The sequence below is a fragment of the Lontra canadensis genome, unplaced genomic scaffold (genome assembly GCF_010015895.1).
Source record: "Lontra canadensis isolate GAN:19392208 unplaced genomic scaffold, GSC_riverotter_1.0 scaffold65, whole genome shotgun sequence".
Taxonomy (NCBI): domain Eukaryota; kingdom Metazoa; phylum Chordata; class Mammalia; order Carnivora; family Mustelidae; genus Lontra; species Lontra canadensis.
In genome coordinates, this window is record NW_022631059.1 from 5,274,238 (window position 1) to 5,300,599 (window position 26,362).

A 26,362-nucleotide genomic window follows, 5' to 3' on the forward strand; every position below is an offset into this window, starting at 1 on the left:
AAAGCGTTAAGCAGCATTTGGGATCATGGGGTTAAAAACACAACAGACTCAAAAGTCAAATGTTAAGCTGAATTTCATTTCGGATACTTACCAATCAAAAATTCTCAATGACACGGAATAAAAACAGCTACCAGTACTGGGGCACGACTGAACAGCACCGGGCACAGGGGGCTCAGGTCCTACCTGAAGGCCACACAAACATTACCCGCTTGGGCTTGTGCACAAAGGCCTCACCTCAGCACACAGGGCAGGTCCCACTCCGGCCACGGGACCTCTGCCCAGCAGAGCCAAACACCACTGGGGAGGTTAAACATGGCACGAAGGAAGCAAGAGAAACACACATCCAGCCTCTGCCGGCCTCTGCTCGCCGCTACCACTAGGCGCTCCACGCAGCGGGCACAGCTCAGGATGCCCTCTCGAAGGGGCAAGGCTACTCCATGTCCCCAAGGGCGGCTCCAATCACAAATCAAAACCCAGGACGCTGTGGGACAGGATGGCCACTTCAGAGCTTAGGGGGCAGGCAGGGGGAGAGACACACAAAGGGAGCTTAGCAGGGAATCTTCAAAATATTTTATTACAAAATACAGTACAGCGCTCACAGGATGTTTCCCAATGTTCTCAAACACACACGCGGCTGAATGAAGCACGGTAAAATATGTGGTAGTCGGCCACAGGAGTCTAACTTCTAGAATCATTTCAGTCCCCGTGGAGTCACAGAAGAAATCTGTAACAGGCAGTGGAATGGACAGACAGTCATCGTGGCCGGCGGGGCTCCTGACTGCTGATCGAGGACATTTTCTCCAGGGCTTGAGTCCACATCCAGGGCTGACAACCTACCAAACACTGGGACCCGAATCCGTACAAAGACGAGGCAGAGTGGAGAGGAAACAACTCTGGACAACCCAGAAGTCTCGGGCCACTACTTCTTATTCCTGGGTTTTAGCTCTTCGGCTGCATTACGCAGGAAAATGTAATTTTTCTTTTGGGGATTATAAAATTCGTGTCCCTAAGGGGGGAGAAAAACACACACAACAATCTTATCATTAAAGAGTAAAAATCAGCATTTTATGGGCACTTTGTATATGCCAAGTCCTGTGCTACGTACACAAAATAACGTATCTGGGAGAACAAAACAGGTTTATGGAGGGACAGAAAAGCCAAAACGTTAAACAAATTTAAACTTCGGTTTCAGAGGAAAGGTTAAGGACTCGGTGGAAATCTGTCTTCGTGACCCACTCAGAGGCATGAGCTTTTACGTATTTTTCAGAGCTGAGCCTCGTTAACCCCTCACCACTTCAATGCCAACGTGACTGCAGGAGCAAGCCGGCCCACACGGACCCAGGGACAAGTGCAAGTACATGTGGTGGTCAGTGGGTCTGCCCTCCGTGGGGAGGCGGGAGGGGAGCCGTGCGAGTCTCGGGGAGCCTGGAAATCGGGACCAGGATGGACAAAGAAGGACCATGAAGGGCAAACTGAGGCCTTCAAGCATCATCGTCCAGGGAAGAGCAACAGCGGCCTCGGCAGCTCTTGGCATCCACAGGGACAGGACAGCGGAGGGTGGGTTGGCTCGGCAGAGCAGCGGGCACCTCAGGTGTCGGAGGACCGTCGCAGCAACCTCATACCTTTCATCCCCTGTGATCGCAATTTTATGCCCAAGAGAACTGTCCTTAAACCAGGAACAGTGTGAAATTCGCAAAGCAACTCTTTTTAAGTGAAAAACATTACGACGTAAGTAACTCCAAGGACCTCCAAGTGTAAGCGGACGTTAACCGTTCGGTGGCGCTCACAGCGATGCGCCTTCTCCCTTCGTCCAGCCCACTCCAGTTCGCCACTGCCCACACCACGCAGCGCCCCGAGCGGCACCGGACGGGAGGCAGGGAGGGGGGGTGGGGGGTGCAGCCCCAGGCAGCCGGGGCCTGGGCACGTGGACTAGGGCAGGCCCCGTGTGGAGAGCCAAGGTCCCGGCCACAGCCTGCTCCAGCCCCAGCTCGGCAGGACTGGACCAGGCATCCTTTGCAAAAACTGCACATGTGGATGTGGCTGCCACAGGCGGGCGGACACACACGTGGCGCACCGGCCCCTCGGACCGCCTGGCAGTGGGGCCACTCAGCGCCGGGGCGGACGCCACAATCCTTACACAGGGTGAAAGCAGCCACGCCAGAGAGAGCACGTAGTGCAGGACTCCTCTGACACAGAGTTCTGGAAGACCAAGCTCATGTACAATGACAGGAAGGTTGAGGGTCGTGTGTGTGTCGGGGCAGGATGGCGGCAACACGCATGGAAACTTCTGGGGGAGCTAAAACGGTGATCTTAAACAACAAGGTCATTTGGGCTGTGGCGATGGTTTGCTGGGTACAGACAGACACCGAACACGCCCACCATGCACGCGCACTGCTCCCCCGGGGCACCTCGGCAAAGCAGCTTCCAGAAACACTGCTCCGCTGCCCAGCCTGCATCAGCTCAGCCCCGGCGGGAGGGGGCTCGGGTGCGGAGGCCGGGCAGGCAGGGGTACTGCCGCTAAAGCCACCAGACAGGGCCGCTGCCCCGCGCTTCTGAGAGACAGAAAACCAAAGGTGACGCCGAGACCCCCAGTGAGTGGACAGTGACGGACTCAAAGGGCGACCCAGGAGAGGCAGCGAGCCTGGAGGCTAGAGCACGCGCGGGCGGAGTCACCGGCCTTCCACCTCCTAAGGGAAGGTGCTCCGGGAGGGCCGCGTGTTCACACAGCCGGGGCGGGGATTCTGGGAGGAAGAGGAGGGCGAGCTCAGAAACCAAGTCAGAGACCAAAGGGTCACTGGTTTGCGCTAGGAGAACCCCAAGACGACCCAGTCAGCTCAGAGCTGACGGGGAAGGGCGGCCCCCAGGAGGCAGCCAAAGGAACGGAAGCTAGCAGGTGCCAAGCCCGCTGCCGTGGTCGGTCGGGGAGAACAAGGGTTCTCAGCTACAGCCCTGGCACGGCCGCAGGCGTCGGTGTGTCTTACAGACGGACGAGGAGCCGGTGGACAGGCAGAGAAGGTGCTCGCGGGAGAGAACGGAGGGGCGCCAGGGAGTCTGGAGCAGGAGGCGGGCGGAAGGAGATGGCAGGGCAGACGGGCACGCGTGCTGATGAAAGGGAAAGACACTGAGAAGGGCAAAGCCTTTCTGGGTGAGGCCAGCGACCTCACCAGTCAGGAACCTGGGCAGCAAGGGCAGAGCAGGGAAAAGTCTGGAAGGCTGCTGCGGAGAGGGGGCTGGGGGTGGCACGAGAAAAGTGAACAAATGATCCACGAGACCCAGCTGCTGAGAAGCTAACACTGGGGCTGTCAGCCAGCGGCCTGGAGCCCCAGTCCCGAGTCTGCTCCCCTTACCACCGCACTGGGAGGCCCCAAAAATGCAGCCACAAGCCTGTCGGCCCCTAACCCCCTCTCCCAGATAATAGAAAAAGAAGCAATTTCTCCAGCGAAAGCCTCATAACCTGGCCCCACAACGCCCCCTCACTCTCTGACCGCCGCCCTGGGCCTCCCTGACGGACTCGGAGCCTCCTGGAGTCTCTCTGCTCCTGGCCTCGCCATGACCAGACCCTTCCCAGGGGCAGGTTCCCAGGAAAAAGGCTCCACAGGCATGACTGAGTCCCCACACCTTGTGAGGAAGGCCGGCTATGTCCCTTTGCAGGGACGGGACGGTGACCTTGGCAGGTCCAGAGAAGAGTTGTGACAAGCCCAGGCCTGGGCAGAGCCGGTGCCGCTGCCTCAGATGCTCACCTTTGACCAGTCGTAGCTGGAGGCGTAGGCGAATATGTTTCCGTTGTGATTGAAGCAGCAAGCCGCTATCGGCTGGTCGAGCTGTTCCGAAGTTTTTAGTTTTGTTCTGGCATCTTTGTCCCAAAAGCTGAATCTGCCATCCGACCCCACCGTGGCAAGCGTGCCGTGGACGGGATGGAACGCGATCCCGTTTACCTGCAAGGATTCACATGCGCACGATGAGCGGGGGAGGAGGGAGGAGAAATCAGGTTTGTAGCGACACGCCTCGTGCTGCACTCCGGAAACAGAACGCGCCGGCCGCTCGCGGAGCACGGGGGAACTAGCTGGGCTCCCGATCCACTGGGAGCCCAGAACCGAATCGCATCCCTTGTTACAAACACAAGGCCGCAGAAGTTAACAAGTGTGCAGCCAGCCAGGACGCCAAGCAGGGGACCTCAGGAAAGCGCCTTTTCTTTCTCAGTTTCAGCAGAGCGTCGGAGCGGCCCGGCAGTGTTCAGGAGGAGAGGGAAGGCCCTCCTGAGGGGTCCGTCCGCTTGCACTCAGCAGCAGCACACAGACGGCAAAGATGGCCAATGTGTCACAAAAACAGAAAACCAGCATCTACAACGTAAGCCATCGGTCTCTGCCCGTGAACAGGCACGATGACAGAGGGAGCTTTCCTGGCCCGTAATGACTCAGCCACCCACCTCCAAGTCTAGTTTCTAAATCTCAAAGTTGAAGTTTCTAAAAACATACCGCATAGATGTCCTGAGGAGCTGAGGTATTGGTTCCGTTCGAGCGGTGACATTTGAAGGTAAAGTTGTCTTTGGCGCTGAAAAGCAAAGGCTCAAATGAGTTTTCCATTCTGAAAAAGTCTCAAGTGAAAATTCGCCAAGTGAACCGAGCCCACTTACGGATTTGGGGGGTTGATGTAGTGAATAGCAACCCTCCCCTCAATGCTTCCCAGGGCAAAACCAGTCGGCTTGTTCTGTTTGTCTTTAAAAATAGCCACACATCGATGCTATGATTTAAAAGAAAAAAAAACAACACAGTATGTTACCACAAAGTAAGATACAAGACTTCATAACCAAGCGGAGGTACGTAACGTCCACCTCATTTCTGGGTTTCAGAAGAACCAGAAACACATTATATAAACGCGACATGTTATTTCTAGTTCCCTACCAAGCAATATTTTCTACCTTTTGAGAAACTACCTGTACTCAGCCCTGCGACTTTACGAACAAAATCCAGAGCACACGCTGTGTCTGCCCCTTCTTGGCCTTTGTCCTCGCAAGGGCCCTGCCGTCCCCCCAGCAATGCACATGCCCCCCGGAACCCCGCCAGGTCCTATTCTGGCGCTGGCCCGATTCACAGCCTACCACTAACCAGAGGGACACCCTGCAGCAACTCGCCCGGTGTGTCTGGGCCTCGGCTTCCCCTCACGGAGAAAGGAAACAGCATCTGCCCGGTGATCACAGGGAAACAAAGGTCACATAGGACAGTGGACGTGGCCAGGATTTTCTAAACTGGGACCACACTATGCAGAAGCAACAGGCTGCACCAGACCTAACACTGAGTCTCGGGACCCAAACGAGGGTTCTCCTGAACTCTACAGAGGGTCCCACAAAAGAGCCCGAGACCCAGCTGCCAGGGGCGGAGGGCAGGGCCTGGGTGCTCACTCCCACCTTCCAGTGTGACGACCTGGCCTCCTCCAGAGGCCCACCCACCCTACCCAAACTGAGGTCTTATCTTCTGTGAGGAGTTCAGGAAGCATGGGGGCAAGGTCAGAGCCTGGGGACGAAGCCACAGAAGATGGAGATAGAGAGCAGTTTCTGTTATTGCGACGCTTGCTAAAGCTCACAAATTTCCTAAGTAAATGGAAAAATACATGCTAGCTCTATTTCTATACCATTTGCCTTTTTTTGAACAACAAGCCCATTACTTTTATGAGTGGAAAAAACATTAATGAAAAGAGGCAAAAGCCTGTAAGTCACCAGGAACCATGACTGTGCCTCCCATGCTCAGCACAGAGACCAGAAAACTACACTCCCCTGGGGGCACCGTTTACAACAACACAACCTCAAAGTGGCCCTACGCAAATGCTGAGGTCCTGCCTCAGCAAATCAAAGGACAGGATGCCTGGCGCAGGCAGCCGGTGGTGAAGGCAGTCACACTAGGTTTTGTCAAGGAATCTGGGATTTACCCAAAGGGAAATGAGGAGTCGGTGCTCGGTTTTTAAGCACAGGTGTGAGAAAGTCAGATGTGCCACTGTAAGAGCTCCCTGACCCACGCATGAGGAGCGGACCAAAGGAGGGCCAAGATCTAAGCTCTTAGTCACGCAAGGGACTCGGATTAGATGAGGCAGGAGGGAAATTAACAGATTCCAAAACACCTGCAGAGCAGAAGGGAACCTGGAGACCAGTGAGACAGGAGAAAAGGAGCGGAGCAGATCAAGGATGACTTCCAGATTTCCAACTCAGACAAGAGCAGGTGGGGGTCCCGTCTCCTGAGATGCAGAGCACATGGGGAAGAGGCGGCTGAGGGTGGCAGGCAGGAGCAGGTTAAGGCTGTCTGTTCACTCAGCAAACATTTGCAGAAAACTTCCATGCACCAGACCTGGTCCCAGGAGCTGGGGACGAGGAGGCAACAAACAGAAATCCCTGCCTCCCCTGATTGACATTCCAGTGCCAACACAAGGCAGGACATGTAAAACATGTATGCGTAGCTCTGTTAAGACACACACAGTCTTGGGGAAATCAGCCAGCAAGAAGCCTGACGAGAGGTAACATCTCAAGACCTGCAGGAAGTGGTCCCAGGTTTGGTGTGAGATACTGCTGGGCTGAGATGCTGGGAGACATGCAAAGGAGCTGTGAGACCCTGGGTGTCCCTCTAGGGATCCCAGAAGCGAGATCTTTTGGGGATCTGGGTCCCCCGCCCATAAGGTATGCCTACATGACAGCGAGGACAGGGATGAGATTCTGCTTCAGTAGAGAAGGCGGCAGGCAAGGGCAGAGGCCTGGGGAACCCCAACGTGCAGCGAGAACCGGCAAGGAAGACAAAGCAGCCATGGAGAGGCAGGGGGTAAGAGGTGGGCAGTACAGAGGCCAGGGACAGGGTGTTTAAGAACAGATAAGAACAGTCGTGAAAGCTGCTCTGCTAAGCTAAGATGAGGGCTGCTCAGCGTCCACCGGAATTACGGATGAGGAAGCCATCAGTGGCCAAGGCAAAAACAGTGTCACTGGAGTCATGGGGGCAGAAGCCTCAACGGAATCGGGTGAGAAATGAGTGGGAGGTAAGGAAACTAAGAAAGCTCACGTGAGATGCTTCACTGCAAAGGAAAAGGGTCCAGGTGGCATCGGAGGGTGTAGGGCAAGAGTGTTTTCGAGAACGAATGAGACTGGAGCACGAGTCCCTGCTAGTAGTGCTGGGGGGGAGGGGGTGCGGCAAGTGTCCAGACACCGGGGGGTGGGGGTGGCGGGGGGAGGTCAACCACAGAGCCCCACCACAACACGGGCCTTCACAGAGCACAGACCTCACCTAACCGGCAGGAGTAAGGCAGGGAAAGACACAGGTGCAGGCAGACTCCTAGATTCCCCAGGAAGAAGACAAGCAGTTCCCCACCACGATGTTCTCCGAGTAGGAGCTGAGCTGATCTGCTGAGACAAAGGCTAGAGGAGGGAAAGCCTAGGAGTGAGAAGAGAGTGAAGAAAATCTAAGAGTCTGTGGCAGCGGGGAGACTGCAGGGAGAAGCCTGGTGGTGTGCAGGCCCCGCAGAGGCAGAGCTAAGGTGGGCGCTAGGACCCGACGGAGCCCATCGTGGAGCCCACAGCGGCATACAGCAGCGAGACAGCAGCGAGACGACAGAGAAGTCAGGCTCCTCCGGGGCTGGACAGTATCTGCTCACAAAATACGTGCACTTGTCTCCTTAAACTGACCCCTTCGAAAACACTTCTCGGTGTCGGAAAGCGCATGGGTACCGCCCACACAGGCCCTGAACCGCGTACGGCGCCCGGCGAGCACGTGCTTCCTGGGCAGACGGTGACTCGCCTGATGCTTCAGCGGAGACTCTATCCTCCGGAACTCGGACGGTTGGTTCTCTAACTGGTAGACAATCAGTCCCCTCTCTGCAGTGGCCACCACGGCCATAGGGTAGATCTAGGGAACAGAGGAAAGCAAAGACATGCTTACGATGAAGGGAAGAGTTATTTTCTTTTAATACCAAAATACCAGATCCGTGTTTTTAGACTCAGAAAAATAAGTCTGAATTTTCTTAAGTTTAAAAATCCAAAGATACCACAATACTCTTCAGGAAAACCCAGGGCAATAATTATTTCAAAGTAGAACGTGCATTTTTAAAAGCCTAATTTTTTAAAACTATAAAACACAGGATTATTTTTAAAAAACACGGAGGAATATGGGGCGCCTGAGTGGCTCAGTGGGTTAAAGCCTCTGCCTTCAGCTCAGGTCATGATCCCAGAGTCCTGGGATCGGGCTCTCTGCTCAGCAGGGAACCTGGTTCCCCCTCTCTCTCTGCCTGACTCTCTGCCTACTTGTGATCTCTGTCAAATAAATAAAAATAAAATCTTAAAAAAAAATACAGAGGAATAGAGAAGAAATGAAGAGCACCTACACCACCCTTCTAAAGGCTGACTGCCATTAACACGCTGCGTTCTCCTCTGGGGCGCGTGTGAGCATCACGCACGCATATGTGTGCATGTCCGCTCCTACGTACTTTATACCCTCATGCGAGGCGTGGTGTCCAAGAATACCAGCAGCTGCTGTCCAATATCCCCTCAAATGAGCTCATTTAACCGCACTTGTGGGCTCATCAGGCCACATCCAAGCTTTCATTACATTATACAGAACAAAGACCATCTGCATCTTTATTTTTCTCATGATAAATTCCTAAAAGTGGAATTACTGGCTGTTAGCACAAAACTAAGACTTAAAACCAAACTGGGGCACCCAGGTGGCTCAGATGGTTAGGGGTCTGCCTTCAGCTACGGTCGTGATCCCAGGGTTCTGGGATCGAGGCCCGCAATGGGCTCCCTGCTCAGTGGGGAGCCTGCTTCTCCCTCTCCGACTGCTGCTCCTCCTGTTGTGTTCCCTCTCTATCTCTCTCCCTGTCAAATGAATGGATAAAATCTTAAAAAAAAAAAAGACTTATAATCAAATGGAGAGGGAAAGTTCTTCAGTTTCTCTTCCAGTCAGTCCTCAAAGATCCAACACCACACCACACAGTCAGTGCCCACTTTCCTACGTAACGGTAACTGTTATATACGCATAGTACGCGGCTCCCAAACATCTTTAAATAACAAATGACAAAAAAAACTTGACAATCAGTATTTAGTATTTGGGGGCAAATGCAGCACAAAAGTCTCCTGATTTAAGGTAACTGCACAAATCGGAACTACATCCTCTGTGTATTCATTATTCAAGTGAGAGGGATTTTTAGATCACCCTCTAACTGCAAGATGTCACAAGGTAAGAAACCTATATTTCTCTTAAAAGGATAGATATGAAATTAGAAATTCCTTACCACATCGGCACAGTAACATCTTTCAGGGAGCTGCAAAACCATCATAGGATTTGATGATCGTGTATCCCAAAACTAAAATTTAGAAAAAAAAAACCAAAACACCCAGTAAGTGACCATTTCAGAGCTATCATCCCAACAGTGTAAGAATTCACGTCACTCCTGGCCAGGCCACGCAGCCCCCCTCACTGGTGTATCAAACCTTCAGAGTCTTATCCCAACTGCCGGTCATCACACAGCTGTAGTTGGGCGCTTTGATCCAGTGTACGGTCTTCACAGGGGCATCGTGCTTGTAAGAAGACAAAATCAAAACAGGTCAAGATAAACATAACTACGTGCTAAGCACCTTTAGTTCTAGAAACTCAAAGAGAAGGCACAAACTGAAATACTGAGGTCCTACAAAACACCAAAGGACATCCAAGCCCTTCCTAAAGACCACTGACACTCAATTTCACCTAAGAACGTATAGCTACGGGGCGCCTGGGTGGCTCAGTGGGTTAAGCTGCTGCCTTCGGCTCAGGTCATGATCTCGGAGTCCTGGGATTGAGCCCCGCATCGGGCTCTCTGCTCAGCAGGGAGCCTGCTTCCTCCTGTCTCTCTGCCTGCCTCTCTGCCTGCTTGTGATCTCTGTCTGTCAAATAAATAAATAAAATCTTTATAAAAAAAAAAAAAAAAAAAAAAGAACGTATAGCTACTTTCCATCCTGACAAACGTTAATTTTATTTTACCTATATTGAGAGTCAAAGGAAGTCCCTCCCCAGGGAAATATTCAGAAATAACTAGTACAGTTTTATCTATTGACTCAGGTGGCGTGAATGAAGAGATCAAAGAGATGCTTCTGGAACACAGTCACACATACTGGGAGCCCAGAGTAAGCAAGGTCTTTCTGAAAATGGTTTTGGGTCAAGAGGCCCTTCCCAACCAGGTCGGACCCTCTGTGTCTTGCTTCTCTGAGCTTCATTACTTCTGCCCTTCACGCCTGCTGCTCCTGGTAGACTAAAAGCTCCGGGGGTATGTAGCCCTACTGGCAGCGCCTGGCACGGAGCAGGTGTTCAATACTCATCCAGTGGACCAGTGTCCAAATGCAGCTGGTAAAAGGCAAGCCACACATGGCTATCAGAACGTCAAACACAGGAATGTTGAGGCCCATCTGTAACATCTGTCTTTTACAGGCTCTGATGGCACTAACTCCTTAGGACGCCCCCCTCTCCTACACACATACGGAAGATCCACGACAGACCGCCTGTGAAATGCCAGTAGAAGTAAGGATGGTTATTACCTTCATATTACTCTGATGCTAAAGAGGTTTCTGGAAAGCTTAAGTCTAACTGATTTGGTAGAGTCAACTGCAGTTTTCTATCCTAGAGAATTAGAATTTAAAATTCATCACCACCCCAGGCACCAGCCTTTCTGGACTCAGTGTTTATTACCTGTGCAATCTGTATTGCTTGATTGCTGTTGAGGTCCCACATTTTGGCAGTTTTATCACATGATGCTGTAAATACTTTGCTCCCATCCTAAAAGAAAAATCAAGAAAATCTGTCATTCTAGAAAAAAAAATATATAATTTCTATCTGTATTTTAGGTTGATCATCTTGAGGCAGGCTTTCTTTTGCAATTTTTATTTTTCTAGTTATTTGGGGGCCGGTGTATTATAAACTCCACTGTCATATACGAAACACATTTTTCGCTCTATTTCTTTATTACTGATTAATTTTTCTAAGAGATACCAAATTAACAGGATAAAGAAAAAAAATCAAACAGCATGGGAAGTTATATAGGGAAAATGAAGACTCCTGCCCCGGACCTACTCCTTTCTCAGGGGCCAGACTTCCTTCCAAGAGTAGTTTTTGCAAATCCTGCATCACATATAGTATCAGGGGCCACCTACACAATTTTTTCTTGTTCTGGTTAATTCCAAGCCCTTTTTTTTTTTTTTTAAAGATTTTATTTACTTATTTGTCAGAGAGAGTGAGCACAGGTAGACAAGAGTGGCAGGCAGAGGCAGAGGGAGAAGCAGGCTCCCTGCTGAGCAAGGAGCCCAATATGGGACTCAATTCCAGGACGCCGGGATCACGACCCAAGCTGAAGGCAGCTGCTCAACCAACTGAGCCACCCAGGCACCCCAATTTCAAGCCTTTTTTTGACCATAAGTTGCAAGAATGAAACAATGACCAGCTATAAAGCCTGCAGCCAGAATCCCCAGTGGTGAACGCTGCCATAGTCAGGGCATCACTCTCTGCACACGCATGTGCATCTGCTACCAGCACGTGTTTGTTCGGCTACGTCTCTAATAGCATTCTAAAGTGCACACCATAAAACTACACTAATTTCCAATAGTCACTGGTCCTATGGAAACTATAGAACAGCTTAACAAATTAGCAATCATTGTGTAGTGGTCTTAAAAATATTTAAATATAAAACTCATAAACTGGTCATACATGAAGCAGCACAAGGTAATTTTTAGAAAGAGAAAAAACTAAAAGGAAGTCTAGGCCAGTGGTTAGAAATTTCTTCGGAAAGGGCCATCTATTGAGTATTTTTAGTCTTTACAGGTCTCGGCTGCAACTCTGTAACTATTATAATAGCCTGAAAGCAGCCACACACGTTACCTACATGAATGAGCGTGGCTGTGTGCCAATAAAATTTTATTTACAAAAATAGACAATGGGCCATATCTGGCCCATGGGCCATAGTCCGCTGACCAGTGACCTAAATTATCTCATCTCTAGTTTCAAAGTTCAAAGATTTACTGCCATCCTTCCTTAGCAAAAATGTCTTCCCATAAAACTCACCAGTTCGACAAACCATAAGTGACTCTTAATCTCACAAAACAAACTGAGGGTTGATGGGTGGAGGGGGGTTGGGGTTATGGACATTGGGGAGGTTATGTGCTATGGTGAGTGCTGTGAAGTGTGTAAACCTGGCGATTCACAGACCTGTACCCCTGGGGATAAAAATATATGTTTATAAAAAATAAAATAAAATAAAAAAAATAAAGTAGAATGTGACTTGAGCACTACAAAAAAACAAAAAAACAAAAATCTCACCAGTTCTCCAACTGAAAGAAAAGATAAAATCTGCTTTTTGATCAGGGGAGTTGTAAGGGTAACTCCATAAAACCTTAGAAGGATACCCGTGTGCGTCGTGGGCTACCCTGAGACTGAGCGACACACTGGCTCCCGATGTCGTTATGAAATGCCCATCCTACCAGCTGCAGTCGGCACTACGGAGCAGCAGCGTGCCTGATCCGCGGCCGTGCAGACACGGAGGCTCATCTGTCAGAAGGCCAGGGCAGAGAAACGGAATTTTCAAGCGCTCTCCAGCCAGCGGCTCCCCGCCCCCTTGCTAGGGCTACACGGCAAGCCATGTCCCTACAGCGCCCAAGAAATCATCTCCACCAAGTTTGGGTTTTATGCCTCAAAGGTTATCTGGCTCTCCTGTGCTTCTGTGCTATTGTCACGTGTGTAGCTTCCTCTCCCAACCACTCTTCCCACCTCCCGCGCTGGCCCACTCCCTCTCCGGCCCACTCCCTCTCCTGGAAGCCTCTGAGGGAGGCGGCCCGGCACCAGGGCTCTGCAGCCGGGGAGGTCTGAGTCCGGGCCTAGACTCAGCTAGTCACCACGCTGCCTCCGACAAGTCCGCCAACTAAGCCTGTGCTAGTCATTTTATGTAGATGCGGTCTCGCTGCCACAGAGTTCTACCATCTGCAGTTCTGTCTGTCTGTCCTGACAGACCAGGAGTTCCATGAATGTGGTATTTGCCCACCTTGCCTACTTCCCTTTTCACTATACCCCCAGGGCTTTGGCGCCCTAGGAGAGCCTGATAATTACTTCCGTAATTAAATACCATCTGCTGTAATTATTATTACCTTCATTTTACAAAGGAGGAAACAAATACAGGGAGATTAAGTAAACTGACAAAGTCAAAATGCCAGGAAGCTGGAGCCCCAATCTGAACTTGGGCCTGGGCTGGATGACACAAAGCCCAAAGAGTTACAGGCACACGGCTCTCTGCCTTTTTTTTTTTTTTAAGATTTTTATTTATTTATTTGACGGACAGAGATCCCAAGTAGGCAGAGAGGTAGGCAGAGAGAGGTAGGGAAGCAGGCTCCCCACTGAGCAGGGAGCCCGAGGCAGGCCTCGATCCCAAGACCCTGGGATCATGACCAGAGCCAAAGGCAGAGGCTTAACCCACTGAGCCACCCCCAGGCATCCGCTCGCTTCTCTTCTAAGATTCAGTTCAACTCGTCTCCTCAGTGAGGCCTTCACGGCACCCCTCCCAAAATTCACAGTTGCTTTGTGTTCCCTACAAGCCAGCACCAGGACATCCTGCCCGTCTCGGAGCTCTGCACACTGCGTTAGAACTCATCACCAAGTTGGATTCCTCCATCAGATGACGCACAACTTGGAGAAAGGAAATAGGCTTTGTTTTTATAAATGCCAACAGCCACTCAGTAACATGGGGGCAACAGCATTCCTATCACAGTTAATTGTACTTCTTATCCTATACTTTGTAAGAAACTACATTCTGGTCCGTTATCCAGTCGTTAAAAAAAGACCAGCAAAATCAGAAAGATTCTCAACCTACTCAAGTTGCTACTTTTCCACATGTAAATTAAAAACAAGTTGTATCTGCAATAAATGCATCACTTTTCAAATTGTTTTCACAGATCTATTATTAGTCTCATAATAACCCAATCCAATAGGTCAAGCAAACATTTTTCAGATGACAAAAATGCTCGGAGAAGCCTATTCAGCTAATGATGAAAACAGGAGCCAATTCTAGGGGCACCTGGGTGGCTCAGTGGGTTAAGCGTCTGCCTTCAGCTCGGGTTGTGATCTCATGGTCCTGGGATCAAGCCCCACTTTGGGCTCTCTGCTCAGCAGGAAGCCTGCTTCCCCCTCTCTCTGCCAACTTGTGATCTCTGTCTGTCAAATAAATTCTAAACAAAACAAAAAAACGGGAGCCAATTCTGGCTCCTAAACCACCTCAAAACATAAATAGGAAAATCATTTCTTAATTATAAATTAAATAAGATCACATAAATGAATGGTGTCATTTGAAAATGACAACATAAACTAAGAGGAGTCTGGCAATTTCGCACAGAGTTATACATATAATCGACATAGGACACAGCAATCCCTCTAGGAGATATTCACCCAAGAGAAATGAAAACTTTTGTTCACAGAAAACCCAGCACACAACGGTTTATAACGGCGTTATTCGTAATGACCAAAATGGGAATCAGTCCAAATGTCCTTCCCCCGGTGGCTGGGCAAACGAATGGCGACACAGCCACACAACGGGCCACCGCGCAGCACGAAGGACAAACTACTGACTGACAGAACGACCTGCGTGGGTCCCAGGCGTGCTGTGCAGAGCGAAAGAAGCCAGACGCCAAGGTGACGCGGTACAGGACTGTTCACGTGACACTCTGGGACAGGCAGAACCACAGGGACAGAAACCACACTGGTGGTTTCCAGCGGCTAGAACTGAGGAGCATGTGACAGAAGGGCAGGAAGGAATCCGCGGCTGGTGTTCTGTATTGTGACAACTCTCCGCATTTCTTCAAACTGACAGAATTATGCACTAAAAAGGTTCAATTTTATTGTCTGCAATTCTTATCTAATGAACCTGACTAATATTACACAGAAGGCCTGACAGGGGCCTGGAGGCTTAGCTTCCTCAGCACGGACGTACATCTGTCTGCCCGTTTTCTTGCCTCTGCTGGGTTCAGCCATTGGGCAGCAGTGGCAGGAGGGAGGAAGGCTGGGCTGTCACCATGCTGGCTCTTCCTTTAGGAAGGCGATGGGCCCCTTTACAGCCTCCTGCCGTGGCTCCCCACTTACCTTCCCTGCTGCGGCCCCCTTGTGAATGGTCCCTTCATTACAGTCTCCCCAGTCAACAACAAAAGCTCAGAGCCAGATAAACTTGAACACATTTGCTTGTATTACTGATGCTCAGGATTTGGGAGGAAAAAGAGAATCCCAAAAACCCAAAAGACTTCAAATGCTATTAACAGAAAGTGATTCTTTTTTCCTCTGGGATTTATTTTTGGGGATACTAAACTTTTCATTTTAAAGTGACATAAATTCACAGCAGAAAGGTAGGAATGGCTTCCAGAAATTATTCAATTATTTGCTTAAGATAATGTGTCAATAAAATGAACTTTTTATGCAAGAAAAACTTTCAAATAAACTAATGCTAACGTTGACTGTATCACGAATATCAATACATTATTATACTGACAATCAGAAACTTAGAATCCCAACAATGTGTATAATAAATACACAAAATTCGTGGTTCAGGTTATATTAAAGTAGAAATATATACATACTCCAGATAACATGTGATTTTATGTTGTAGAAAATATGAAAAATGGGATGACACTTACATCACTCCAGCAGACATCTAAGACAGGCCCTGTGTGCATCTGCTGGGCTTTTGGAATAGTCTGTCCACTATCTTGAACTTCCCAGCAGCGAACCTAGAGTGACATGAAAATTTAATGCAAACACAGCACCTCATGACATCTTACATGCACATAACACCTAATAACTAATGTGTGCGACTTAAATATACACAACTTCTTGTATCAACCTAATTATCTAACTTGAAGAATAAAGCCATTGAGGGCCACCTGGGTGGCACAGTCAGTCAAGCGTCCGCCTCACGGTTTCAGCTCAGGTTATGATCTCAGGATCGTGGGACCCAGCCCTGCGCTGGGCTCCGCGGTCATCTCGGAGTCTGCTTGAGACTCCCTCCCTCTGCCCCTCCTGCTCATGCTCTCTCTCTAAAGTAAATAAACTTAAAAAAAAAAAAATGAAGCAACTGAAAAGTCTATTCAAGTGGCTATTTTCCTGTATTTCCAAGCCATCAAAATATGCAACTTCTTTTGCTTACACCTAAAACTGCAGATAAATTCGTCACATTTATGAGATGTATTTGTCTTCTAAAGCAGAATGTCATCCGTTACCATTCAGAGAATCAAGACCAAAGGGGAAACTTACCTTTCTTCTCTGAATACTGTTTTTTTTAGTTTTTCCTGATTATAAACATAACACATTTTACTTGAGATAAATATGACAAGAAAATAAAAAAATCACCTTAAACTCACCAGACTATAGTTAATAGTTTGTTGTGCTTTCAATGTTTCTATGCACACATATTTTCTTCAAAAACCTAGATTACAGAGTACCTTCACTCTTTTAACTGAAACTTTCCTCCCTTGCATTATGAATTGCCATTAAACAATTCATGTTTTTCAGCAATAAATCACGTGAAGTCTTTCCAGAAACTACATGTAGAAACCAAACCTGCTCAACCATGACTACCTTCCTCCTCCTGCTGTTCTCTCCTCAATCCCCTCACTGCCCCTCTGTTGCAGAAAAATCTTTCCCAAAACTTTTAAAATGCTAGTCCAGCACACAAACATACCATAAAATACATTATTTGATATCATAATTTTCAAAACTTCCACTAGCATGAAGACTTTTTAAAATGAGGTTGGGACTCCCAGGTGGCTCAGTCAGTAAAGCATCAGCCTTCAGCTCAGGTCATGACCCGAGTCTTGGAATCAAGTCCCACATTGGGCTCCTTGCTCAGTGGGGCAGGAAGCCTGCTTCTCCCTTTGCCTGCCGCTGCCCTTGCTTGTGTGCGCTGACAGATAAATAAAATCTTTTAAATAAAATAAAAAGACAATGCAATACAATGAAGCAGTGGCAGACGTAGCTAGGAATACAGATCCTGCCCACACTGCCAGGTCAGCAGCCTGACGGCCAGTCCCTCAGATGAGGGAGCTGGGCCAGCTACTCTACAATCCTAAGCTCCACATTCCGCATCAGAAGAGAGGACAACAGGATCACAGTGCTTTCGCTGTCAAGAGATTAATTCACTTACGCACGTGAAGTACAATACTTTACCCCAGAGGGGTACAATACTGCCTCAGAGGGGAAGCACTTAAGGATTTCTGATCGATACTGCCAACTGACCTTCAGAAGAGCTGTGCCAATTTCCATACCCACCAGCGGTACATGGAAGATCTCAGCTTTTCTTTGCTGGGACCAAGTGTTATTCTTTTTAACTTTTCATTTTGTTAACCTGGTAGAGTCCATCAGGGAAGTCTGAGTTTTCCTGCTTATGAGTGCGGCTGAATGTTCAAGTTCACACGAACAGGCCACCTGCACTCCTACAAAGAGCCTCCATGTCTGCGGATTCTTCCACCAGAGTTTTTATCTTTCCTTTTGTGCACTGTGATTTCTTGTCCTTTTTTGCACACAATAGGTTAAGTGTAACGTCTCTGCAGGATTTGTGCCATATCCAAAGTTGAAAAAGTTTAATATTTGCCTTAAGAATATTTTCGGGATACCTTGAGGTTTATGTATAGCACCATGGGTAACAGTCATTCTCAATGCCACTACATGCGACTTGGAAATCCATGCCGAGTCACTGAACTAGGGCAGGAGTTCTGAGTGAGGCCTATGACCATATGACCATGCTTTCATAACAGACGTCAGTGTGACAGGCAACGTCGCCTGCTCAGAAGGGCCACTCCCGCTAACTGATTTCTTTAGAATGGCCGTGAATAAGCTTTACCTTTGCTTCATTCACTTGGGAAAGAATGGAGCCAAATGGAAAGCTAACCTCGCCCATACAAAGAAATAAGACTTCTAGAACATGCGTGTAAGGAAGACTTACATCGTTAGCCCATGATCCTGCGATAAGGAAGTTCCCAGGCAAGGTTGGTGGGCTAAAAGACAGACAACCAATGCTGTCATCAGGAGAGGATGTTACTTCAATATCCTGGGGGGGGAAAGTCAACGTTACAATGTATGCATCATCGATTTCATTCAAAATTGTTTTCTCACTGAACACTCATGGCGGATTTTCCTTGTGCTAAGAACTAAGTGAGTTAGACCTCTCTTGCTCTGATCCAAAATAGGAGTAATAAAGAAGCTAGTGGAAGGGCTGGCCCTGCTGGGACCGGAAGCCGCTCTCTCAATGAATGGCCAGGATGATTTCCACGTGCTGGCCCACTGGTTCACTCTAGCCCTAAAGTGCTCAATCAGAGTCATGGCCTGAGCCCGTCCCAGAGGAAATTCTCATTCAACAGTTGTGGGCTGGGCCCTGGGAATCCACAATTTTAATAAGCACCCTGCTAACTTAAGTGGTGAAGAAAGTCGGGGGGTCAGGACACTAGCACAAGAGACACTGTCTCTGTGCTCCAAGTTTGAGAAAGCGGGCTAGACAAAGATTCAGAGCTTTCGTCCCAAAGGAGGCTCCCAAGCTATCTGGATCTCACTGTGGGAAACCCTGGCTTGTAATTTCATACAAGTCCCATGAAGCTTCATGCGGTACCTTCATAGGGTTGTGGTTATCTGTGCTTGTGCTGCCAAACATGCTGGTCCCACTAGTTCCAAAACCCGAGGTTGTCCCAAATAGACTCATTTTGGCCCTAAAAAATAATAGAAAATGTTAAGGATAGGTCTTTTCTTCAGTCATCAATATCACTGAGAGCTAATATAAAGCCAATTAGGTCACAGAAGGGAAAAAAAGACTCTAAATGACTTGATGTCAGGTTTTTCTCTTCCAAAGTGATCTAAATAATGATCACCAGAGCGCCTGGGTGGCTCAGTCGGTTAAACATCCGCCTTCAGCTCAGGTTAGGACCCTGGGAGCGAATCCTACGTGAGGCGCTCTGCTCAGTGGGGAGCTTGCTTCTCCCTCTCCCTGCAGCTCTGTCTACTTATGCCGTCTCTCTCTATGTCAAATAAATAAATAAATAAATAAATAAATAAATAAAATATTTAAAAAAAATGTGAAAAGTGCTTTTTAAATATGTACTATTTTAGAATAGTTTTTGACATATAGAAAATTGTACAGATAGAGTTCCCATACACCCCCATTATCGTTTCCTTATTTCCTTTTTACATTTGTCACCATTAGTAAACCAATACATTACAGCAAAGTACTTTTCAAACACCAGCTAGAAGATAAATTCACCCCTTTCTTACATAATTTGAGACACTTAGCTTTGCACCAGGAATGTAACAATAAACCAGCAGAAGGCCCCACTCCTCCAGGTCTCCGCTCAGTGAGAGTTCACTTTCTTCTTAATAATTTCTATACTCTGGCTTAGGTCACTATCTCTGCAGGATGTTACTAAGAAAAGCAATCGGTCCTGGCAAAGATTCAGCGATTTCTCCGTAGGAGGAGTTTTAAGAAGTAGTCCACTCTGGTGTGACTGGGTACCAAAAGGTCTGGTATTGTGTTCTGGACAACACAGAATGGGGAAATTGCTAGGGATTTTGGAAATGCACTTGGGATTCCCAACTTCATGAGCAAAATGAGTGCAGATATCCTGGCCAAAGCAACAGCTCTGAGCATGTTAGTATCTTGGAAAGCAACTCTGTGAGAGGAAGTGGTATGTGCCAGCGACCTGCGCCTCAAATGTGAACTTGCACTTGAAGCACCGGTTAACTACACGAGTGAGCAGAGGAGTAACAGGGCTTGGGCAGTCAGAGTCTAGGAAGTAGCTACGTGGCTTTGGGAAGGTTATTTAGCCTTGATTTTCTCATCCACAAAGAGTCACTGACATCCGGTTCGAGGAATCATGAAAACCAAGTGAGATCAGTCGCACACCCGGTGCCTGAAAATTCTTTCTTCTGTCCCTTTTGGGGATGAATTTAGGGAAAGAGCAAGGGTCATTCAAGTATTACGTGGACCACACACTATACAGGGCATGGGGAACCCTCAAGAAGTTCAGACATCTCCAAGCAATCTCCTCGCCTGCCCCGCTTGCTGCATTCCAGCCCTTTCCGCCTGTGACCACAGCAAACTCAGCCCCACCCTGCAGCACTCCTATCTGTTCCTACGACCTGGGATGATTCGCCCTCCCCCAAACCTCCAGCTGCCTCCGTCTGAATCTTCAGATCCCAATTCAAAAGTTGTCTCCTGAGAACGCTGGGGGGATGGGGGGGGATGGAGATGTTCTCAAACTCTGGGGGTGATGTTCACATAACTGTATTCAACTTCCCCAACGCATCAAAACGCCCAGTTTTAAGTGGGTGACAGCAGGTAAGCTGTACTTGAATAAAGCTGTTAGACCCACCTTTTTCAAAAAGGTCACCTGCTCAGAGGCTCCCCTGCCTTCCTGATTTAACATACCCAACCTGCGATACCACCACCCTGTTTTCTTCGTCACGACCTGGAATTGTGTGCAATCAACCTCTTCCCCGGGAAAATGTCAGCTCCAGGAACAGAGGGCGGTCTGGACTCCTTTCTAAGATACGCCCGGCCCTCGGCAGGGCGCCTGGGCCAAGGCGGCTGGTATTTAACAGGCACCTGACGGGGGCGGCGGGTCTCTGCGTTTACAGCCAGTACTTGGCGGAGGAGGGCAGAAACAAAGCAACAGACCGGTTTCAGAGGAAAGTGCAACGAAGATTAGCGCGGGAGACCGAAGGGGACCGACGCCTTTCTGCAAGAAGGGTCAAGGGAGGCTTCTCCGAGGAGGTGGGAGCACGTGTCTGATAAGACAGACGTGTTAACGGGGAAGAGTGGAGACGACAGACGCTGCCATCAACTGTGACCCTCCCGGTGCCTCAGTTTCCCCAACAGAAGGACGAGGGGGTTAGACCCGGGGTGACCCCAGAGCCCCTCCCAGGGGCCAGTAAGGAAGCTCGCTAACCGGCCGGCTCGCGCCCAGGTGCCCCGCCGCGGGGCCCACTCCCCCGAAGGGGGGCGGGCGGCGTTGGAAGCGCCATGGCGGCGGGGAGCGAGGAAGGCGGCGCGGGGCCTACCTGAGAGTCACGCCGCGGCGGAGAGCCGGTGGCGGGCAGCGCGGAGGACTCGGGAGCCTGCGAACCCGCTCGGGAACGGAGGAGGAGAAGGTGAGGTGCTGGGCACCGAAACCCCAAGGGCCGAAATACCCTCACGCCGGTGGAGGAAACTCCCCCAATTACCGCGCAAGCACCGCGCAGGCGCCTCGGAACCACTTCCTGTGTCGCCCGGAAGGCAGGTAAGAACACGGCTTCCCCCGCCCACAAGGCGAAGGCACATGCGCAGAAGCGCCAGTGACGCCGAGAAGGAGTCCCCGAGCCAGCAATTTGCCGATTGGTCGAAAGTTGGTGTGGCCGCTTGCTTGTTGCCAAGCAACAGTTTTGATAAATTCGCAGCCCGCTGAGGGAGGGTCGTTAGTATTTTCCCTTGAGAATGAAAAGTCTAGCGTATTTCTGATTCCCGCCAACCTAAGTCCAAAGCCATCCTCGGAGAAGCCGACGGAACGCTGCCTCGGTCGGCGGCGAAGTCGGCCAGCCTGGGTCCCGGCCCCCACCCCGACCTCGTGTTTGCAGATTGAGGCGTCCTAAGCCATCCGGGGCTCCCTGGGCCTCAGTTTCCCTCCGTGCAATTGGCATAACGGTGCCTGACTTCGAGGGGACTTCTTAGGTTCAAGTGAAGCCACATACGCGAAAGACTTTTTGCGAAGTCCAAGGTTTCGTAAGACTGAAGGGGCTGTTCAGACACAGACACACGTGCCAGCTCCAAATATTTCAGCTGGTGGCTGGATTTCTGAAGGAAAAAAGAGGCAGGGGTCCGCTGAATCTTCTTGGCTAGTCGGTGTTGTCTGCGAACCAGGAGTCTTGGCATCCGCAGGGAGCTTTCAGACCCGCAGGACCTTGTTATAAAAGGCAGATTCAGGGGCACGTGGGTGGCTCAGGTCATGATCCCAGGGTCCTCAGATGGAGATCCTGCTCTTCCCCCCCCCACCCCCACCCCTCTCTACTTGTGATCTCTGTCAAATAAATAAAATCTTTAAAATTAAAAAAAAAATGCAGATTCAGAAGGTCGGGGAGGGGCCGAGAATCCACATTTCTAGCAGATTCCCAGCTGAGCTTGCATCGCCATGCACCCAACAATCTAGAGGTATTTGGAACCATTTGGGGGAACTTCCGTAAAGCCCTGCTGCCTGGTATCCGGGAGATTTCTGATCTGGTCAGTCTTGCGGAGGAACAGAGGGAATGAGTCGTTTTTGATAAGCTCCCCCAAGTGCTCCTAAGATGTAGGCGAGACTGAGAACCTCTAGTCCAGGTCGTGATAGTAATAATGGCTCCCTCTCCTTTTTTTTTTTTTTTTTAAGATTTTATTTATTTATTTATTTGACAGAGATCACAAGTAGGCAGAGAGGCAGGCAGAGAGGGGGAGGCAGGCTCCCCGCTGAGCAGAGAACTCCACTTGGGGCTGGATCCCAGGACGCTGGGATCATGACCTGAGCGGAAGGCAGAGGCTTTAACCCACTAAGCCACCCAGGTACCCCATATTAGCTCTCTTGAGCACTAGATGTTCCATCTCCTGTAATTGCCAGGGCAGCCCTATCAAGTAGGTACTGTCATCTCCATTTTTTTTTAAATTATTTTATGAAGCTGGCCAATTCTTTATTTGACAGAGAGAGATCACAAGTAGGCAGAGAGGCAGGCAGAGAGAGAGAGAGAGAGAGAGAGGAGAAAGCAGGCTCCCCACCCAGCAGAGAGCCCGATGTGGGACTCGATCCCAGGACCCCGAGATCATGACCTGAGCTGAAGGCAGAGGCTTAATCCACTGAGCCACTCAGGTGCCCCTGTCATCTCCATTTTATAGGAAGGAAAACATAGTGGAGAGAGATAACATACCGCAGATTTAGCTGTTAATTGTTAAATCGCAGAGCCAGAGAGGTCCATCTGGTGCCCATCTCCACCAGCATAATCTTGGAATCCTCTCCAACAAGTACTCCCTCCTCATGGACACCTTTCCTCATTCTGTCCCAGATGGACGATCTCATATGATCTCTTCTTTAACCTCTCAAAGCCCCCTCAGTGCTTATCATATTCCGTCTCATAAAACAGTGCAAGTATTTGCCTTGTCTAGCTTCCTGGACACTATGCCTTACTCCTATGCATACCCTTTGCAGCACCAAGCACAGTGTCTCTTACACATATATGCTGTTAGATCAGTATTTGTTGAATTATATTTTCCATGCCTGAGGAATATTCCAGAAACCTCTATTATGATACAGATTCTCATATAATACTGGTTATCCAGCATACTTTAGAAGAATCTTTCCGCCGTCGAGGGACATGTAACAGACAAGCTCCTTTTGCATATACCATCAGGGGAAGGAGAGCAGCAGCATGGGCAGCCAAATATAACAAAAACGAACACTCCTTGACTTTTCCTGAACAGTGTTACTCAAACACTTTCCATGGATTATCTCATCTAATCCTCACAATGACACTATGGGGGCATTATTATTGTTATTTCCATCTTACAGTGTACAAAACCAAGGCCAGGTTGTAACTTGTCCCAGTCACAGAGTCAGTGAGTAGAGGGGAACTGGATGCACGTAGCCCACCCCCCGCAATCTGACTCCACACCCACAGATGGCAGGCTGCAGCAAGTCACCCCACTTCTTCCCTCTAGAAACAAGAAGGGGGAATCAAAATCATCTGTATGCATGGGTAGAATTATTGAGCCATACAGTATAGGCAAAAAATTATCAAAAATAAAAAATAATTAGGGGCGCCTGGGTGGCTCAGTCTGTCAAGCCACCGCCTTCAGCCCGGGTCAGGATCCCAGGGTCCTGGGATCGATCCCTGCATCCAGCTCCCTGCTTAAGGGGGGGGCCTGCTTCTCCCTCTCCTGCTGCTGCTGCTTCTGCTTCTGGTCTCTTGCTTGTGCTCTCTCTCAAATAAATAAAATCTTAAAAAATATAAAATAAAAAATAATTAAAATTCGGATATGTCTATCATTCGCATTGGCAAACACTTCTGCAATATTTATATTCCATTTCTAGGTGAATAGAAACTAAATACGCTTGTAAGCTTAGTATACATCCTTTTCATTTAAAGTGATTTTTAATTTTGAAATTTTAATTAAAAAGTCCTAATATGTTAAGGTTTTGTAAAGAGCTTGGTTGCCAAGAAGCACACACGAAGTGCAGCTTTACGAGGGCTTGGGTGAATCCAAAGCTGATGATACAGAATGGATTTTTGTCCCGAGGTAATACTCAGTCCCACACAGGAATCCTCATGGTTTTACCCAACTACTTTTGCTGTGTCTCAGACTCTTCTACCCCATTCCTAAAAGCAATGACTTGAAAATATTTTAAAGAAATATCCACCCAGGGACCTTGGTGGTTCAATCAGTTAAGTGTCCGACTCTTGATTTCTGCTCAGGTCATGACCTGGGGGCTCTATAGGATCAAGCCCCAAGTCAAGCCTCATGTCCAGCTCCATGCTCAGCAGGGAGTCTGCTTCAGGGCTCCTCTCTCCTTCTGCCTCTACCCCTGCCCTATAAATATGTATGTATGTAAATCAATCAATCAATCAATCTTAAGGGGGGGGGGAGAGAGAGAGAGAAATCCCGCCCAATAGTGGGAGGATTTGGGAGCCCAATAGAGCTTTTGCCAGCAGAGGGCGCCTTTAGCTCGTGTTTACAAGATTGTTTCCTTGGGTTATAGACTTTTTTAAGGGTAAACCCAAGTCCAAACAGAAGTAATGTTTCTCAACACTTTGCTACGAAAACACTCTGCTGCCAGTATTTTTTCGTGCACATGTGCGTGTGGTTTAGCTTTGACAGCGTCTATCTTAGCATCCGTTCTTTTGAGTATCAATAAACAGGTACCTCCGTCAAACAGTTCAACCAAGATGCTCCAGTTAAAGAAGTCATAGATGGCGAACCTGGGATGTTTTTGCCTATTTTGTAGAAAATGCAATGTTTTTTTTTCCCCCATGAAATCATGATGTCTCAAGTCACTCAGCACCATCAGTGATGACAGAAACCTGGGGGCTACTACAAGAGCTTTTCTTTTATGAGGGTGATAACGAGCTCTTAAGGAAAAATTAAGATTCTCTGAACATCTTTTTGTTATACTAGTTTTTATTCACTTTCATTATAAAATTCCAAATTCCAATACCAATGTTCTTGCTTAATTGAAATTATGAAAGTATGAAAAATAAACAGTAGATGATGGCCGAGGGGATATCTTGTCAGTTACCATCTTAAATGGCCATCTATTTTACAGTAATCCTTTTTAGAAGTAACTCTTGAGAATTAGAATTCTAGATGGTTCCCAATAGCTACTAATGTTAGGTTTTCATCTGCATCAAAGATAGGCAGCAAAGACAAAATACAGTGCATTTTGCTCTCCAATTTCCTTTTCCCACATAAATGAAAACGATTTTAAGTTTCCATCTTAAACTTGAAATGAATATTATCTAAACTGAATGTATCTGCAAGCCCCTTTCAAATTTTCTTTCAATTTTTTATTTATTTTCAAAATTTAATGACTACTGTAGACTTTTCATTGCTTTCCATTTTGACAGGATGTCCTCATCCAGACACCTTGCAGCTTGGCCATGTATTTCTAGGTTAGTGATACTCTCCTTCACTTGTCAAAGTTCAGTGATATTAGATGTTAAGGAAGGAAGGTATAAATTTAAAGAAACACTTGTGATTTATAAAAATGTCTTTACAATTTGGGATAGTCTCACAAGTCAAGTTGAGAGTCTCATGGAATATTCTCAAAATGAAATACTTGGTTCTGACGTGACCAGGGGAAGTAACAGCACCGTTGACGTTGCAGGCTTGGCATGGGGAGGACCTGATTTGACCACTAGCCAACAGTAAGATCTGTAGACCTTTCTGGAGCAGTGTGCCGCCTTGGCCACATGTAACACACTTCTCAAGTACCAGTGTCATGGCTAAAGCACAAGGCGTGGAGCCAGGCTCTGGAGGTGAGTCCCAGCTCCACTGCTTAGTACTTATGTGACCTTGGGTAAAGTTTCTGAGCAGCTCTGTACCTTTGTTGTTGTATCTGTGAAGTGGGGATGATAAGAAAGGTCCCTAGCTCACAGAGTTTCTGTGAAGATGAAACTAATTGATAATCAAAAGCACCCAGAAAAATAACTGGCACATAATATGTGCCCTACAAGTATTTTCTTTTCTTATTATATGACCTTATTTAATGTTTCCCAGAACCTCTGGAGTAGGGCCAGCTTTGTGGATGTAGTCATGCCAGGCCCCATGCTAAGAAGAGCCCCCAGTGTGTGCTTTAATTCTCTGCTGATGTCTT

At 48.5% G+C, this 26,362-nt stretch overlaps 1 protein-coding gene across 4 annotated transcripts; it reads right to left on the minus strand.

Moving 5' to 3' along the window:
* Positions 1-555: 555 nt before the first annotated feature.
* RAE1 (ribonucleic acid export 1) lies at positions 556-21,245 on the minus strand. 4 transcript variants are annotated; one of them, XM_032878915.1, is made up of 12 exons: positions 21,057-21,245; positions 18,616-18,712; positions 17,956-18,060; positions 15,653-15,745; positions 10,686-10,772; positions 9,458-9,544; positions 9,259-9,330; positions 7,767-7,874; positions 4,634-4,740; positions 4,476-4,551; positions 3,741-3,935; positions 556-1,006 (listed from the first exon to the last, which is right to left on the minus strand). In XM_032878915.1, the coding sequence occupies exons 2-12, from the start codon at positions 18,703-18,705 to the stop codon at positions 920-922; spliced, it is 1,107 nt and encodes a 368-aa protein (XP_032734806.1). In that variant the 5' UTR covers positions 18,706-18,712; positions 21,057-21,245; the 3' UTR covers positions 556-919. The 4 variants fall into 4 exon arrangements, with proteins under 4 accessions (XP_032734806.1, XP_032734807.1, XP_032734808.1 ...); XM_032878916.1 differs by lacking the exon at positions 21,057-21,245 and adding an exon at positions 20,465-20,546; XM_032878917.1 differs by lacking the exon at positions 21,057-21,245 and adding an exon at positions 20,429-20,453.
* Between the last annotated feature and the right edge of the window lie 5,117 nt (positions 21,246-26,362).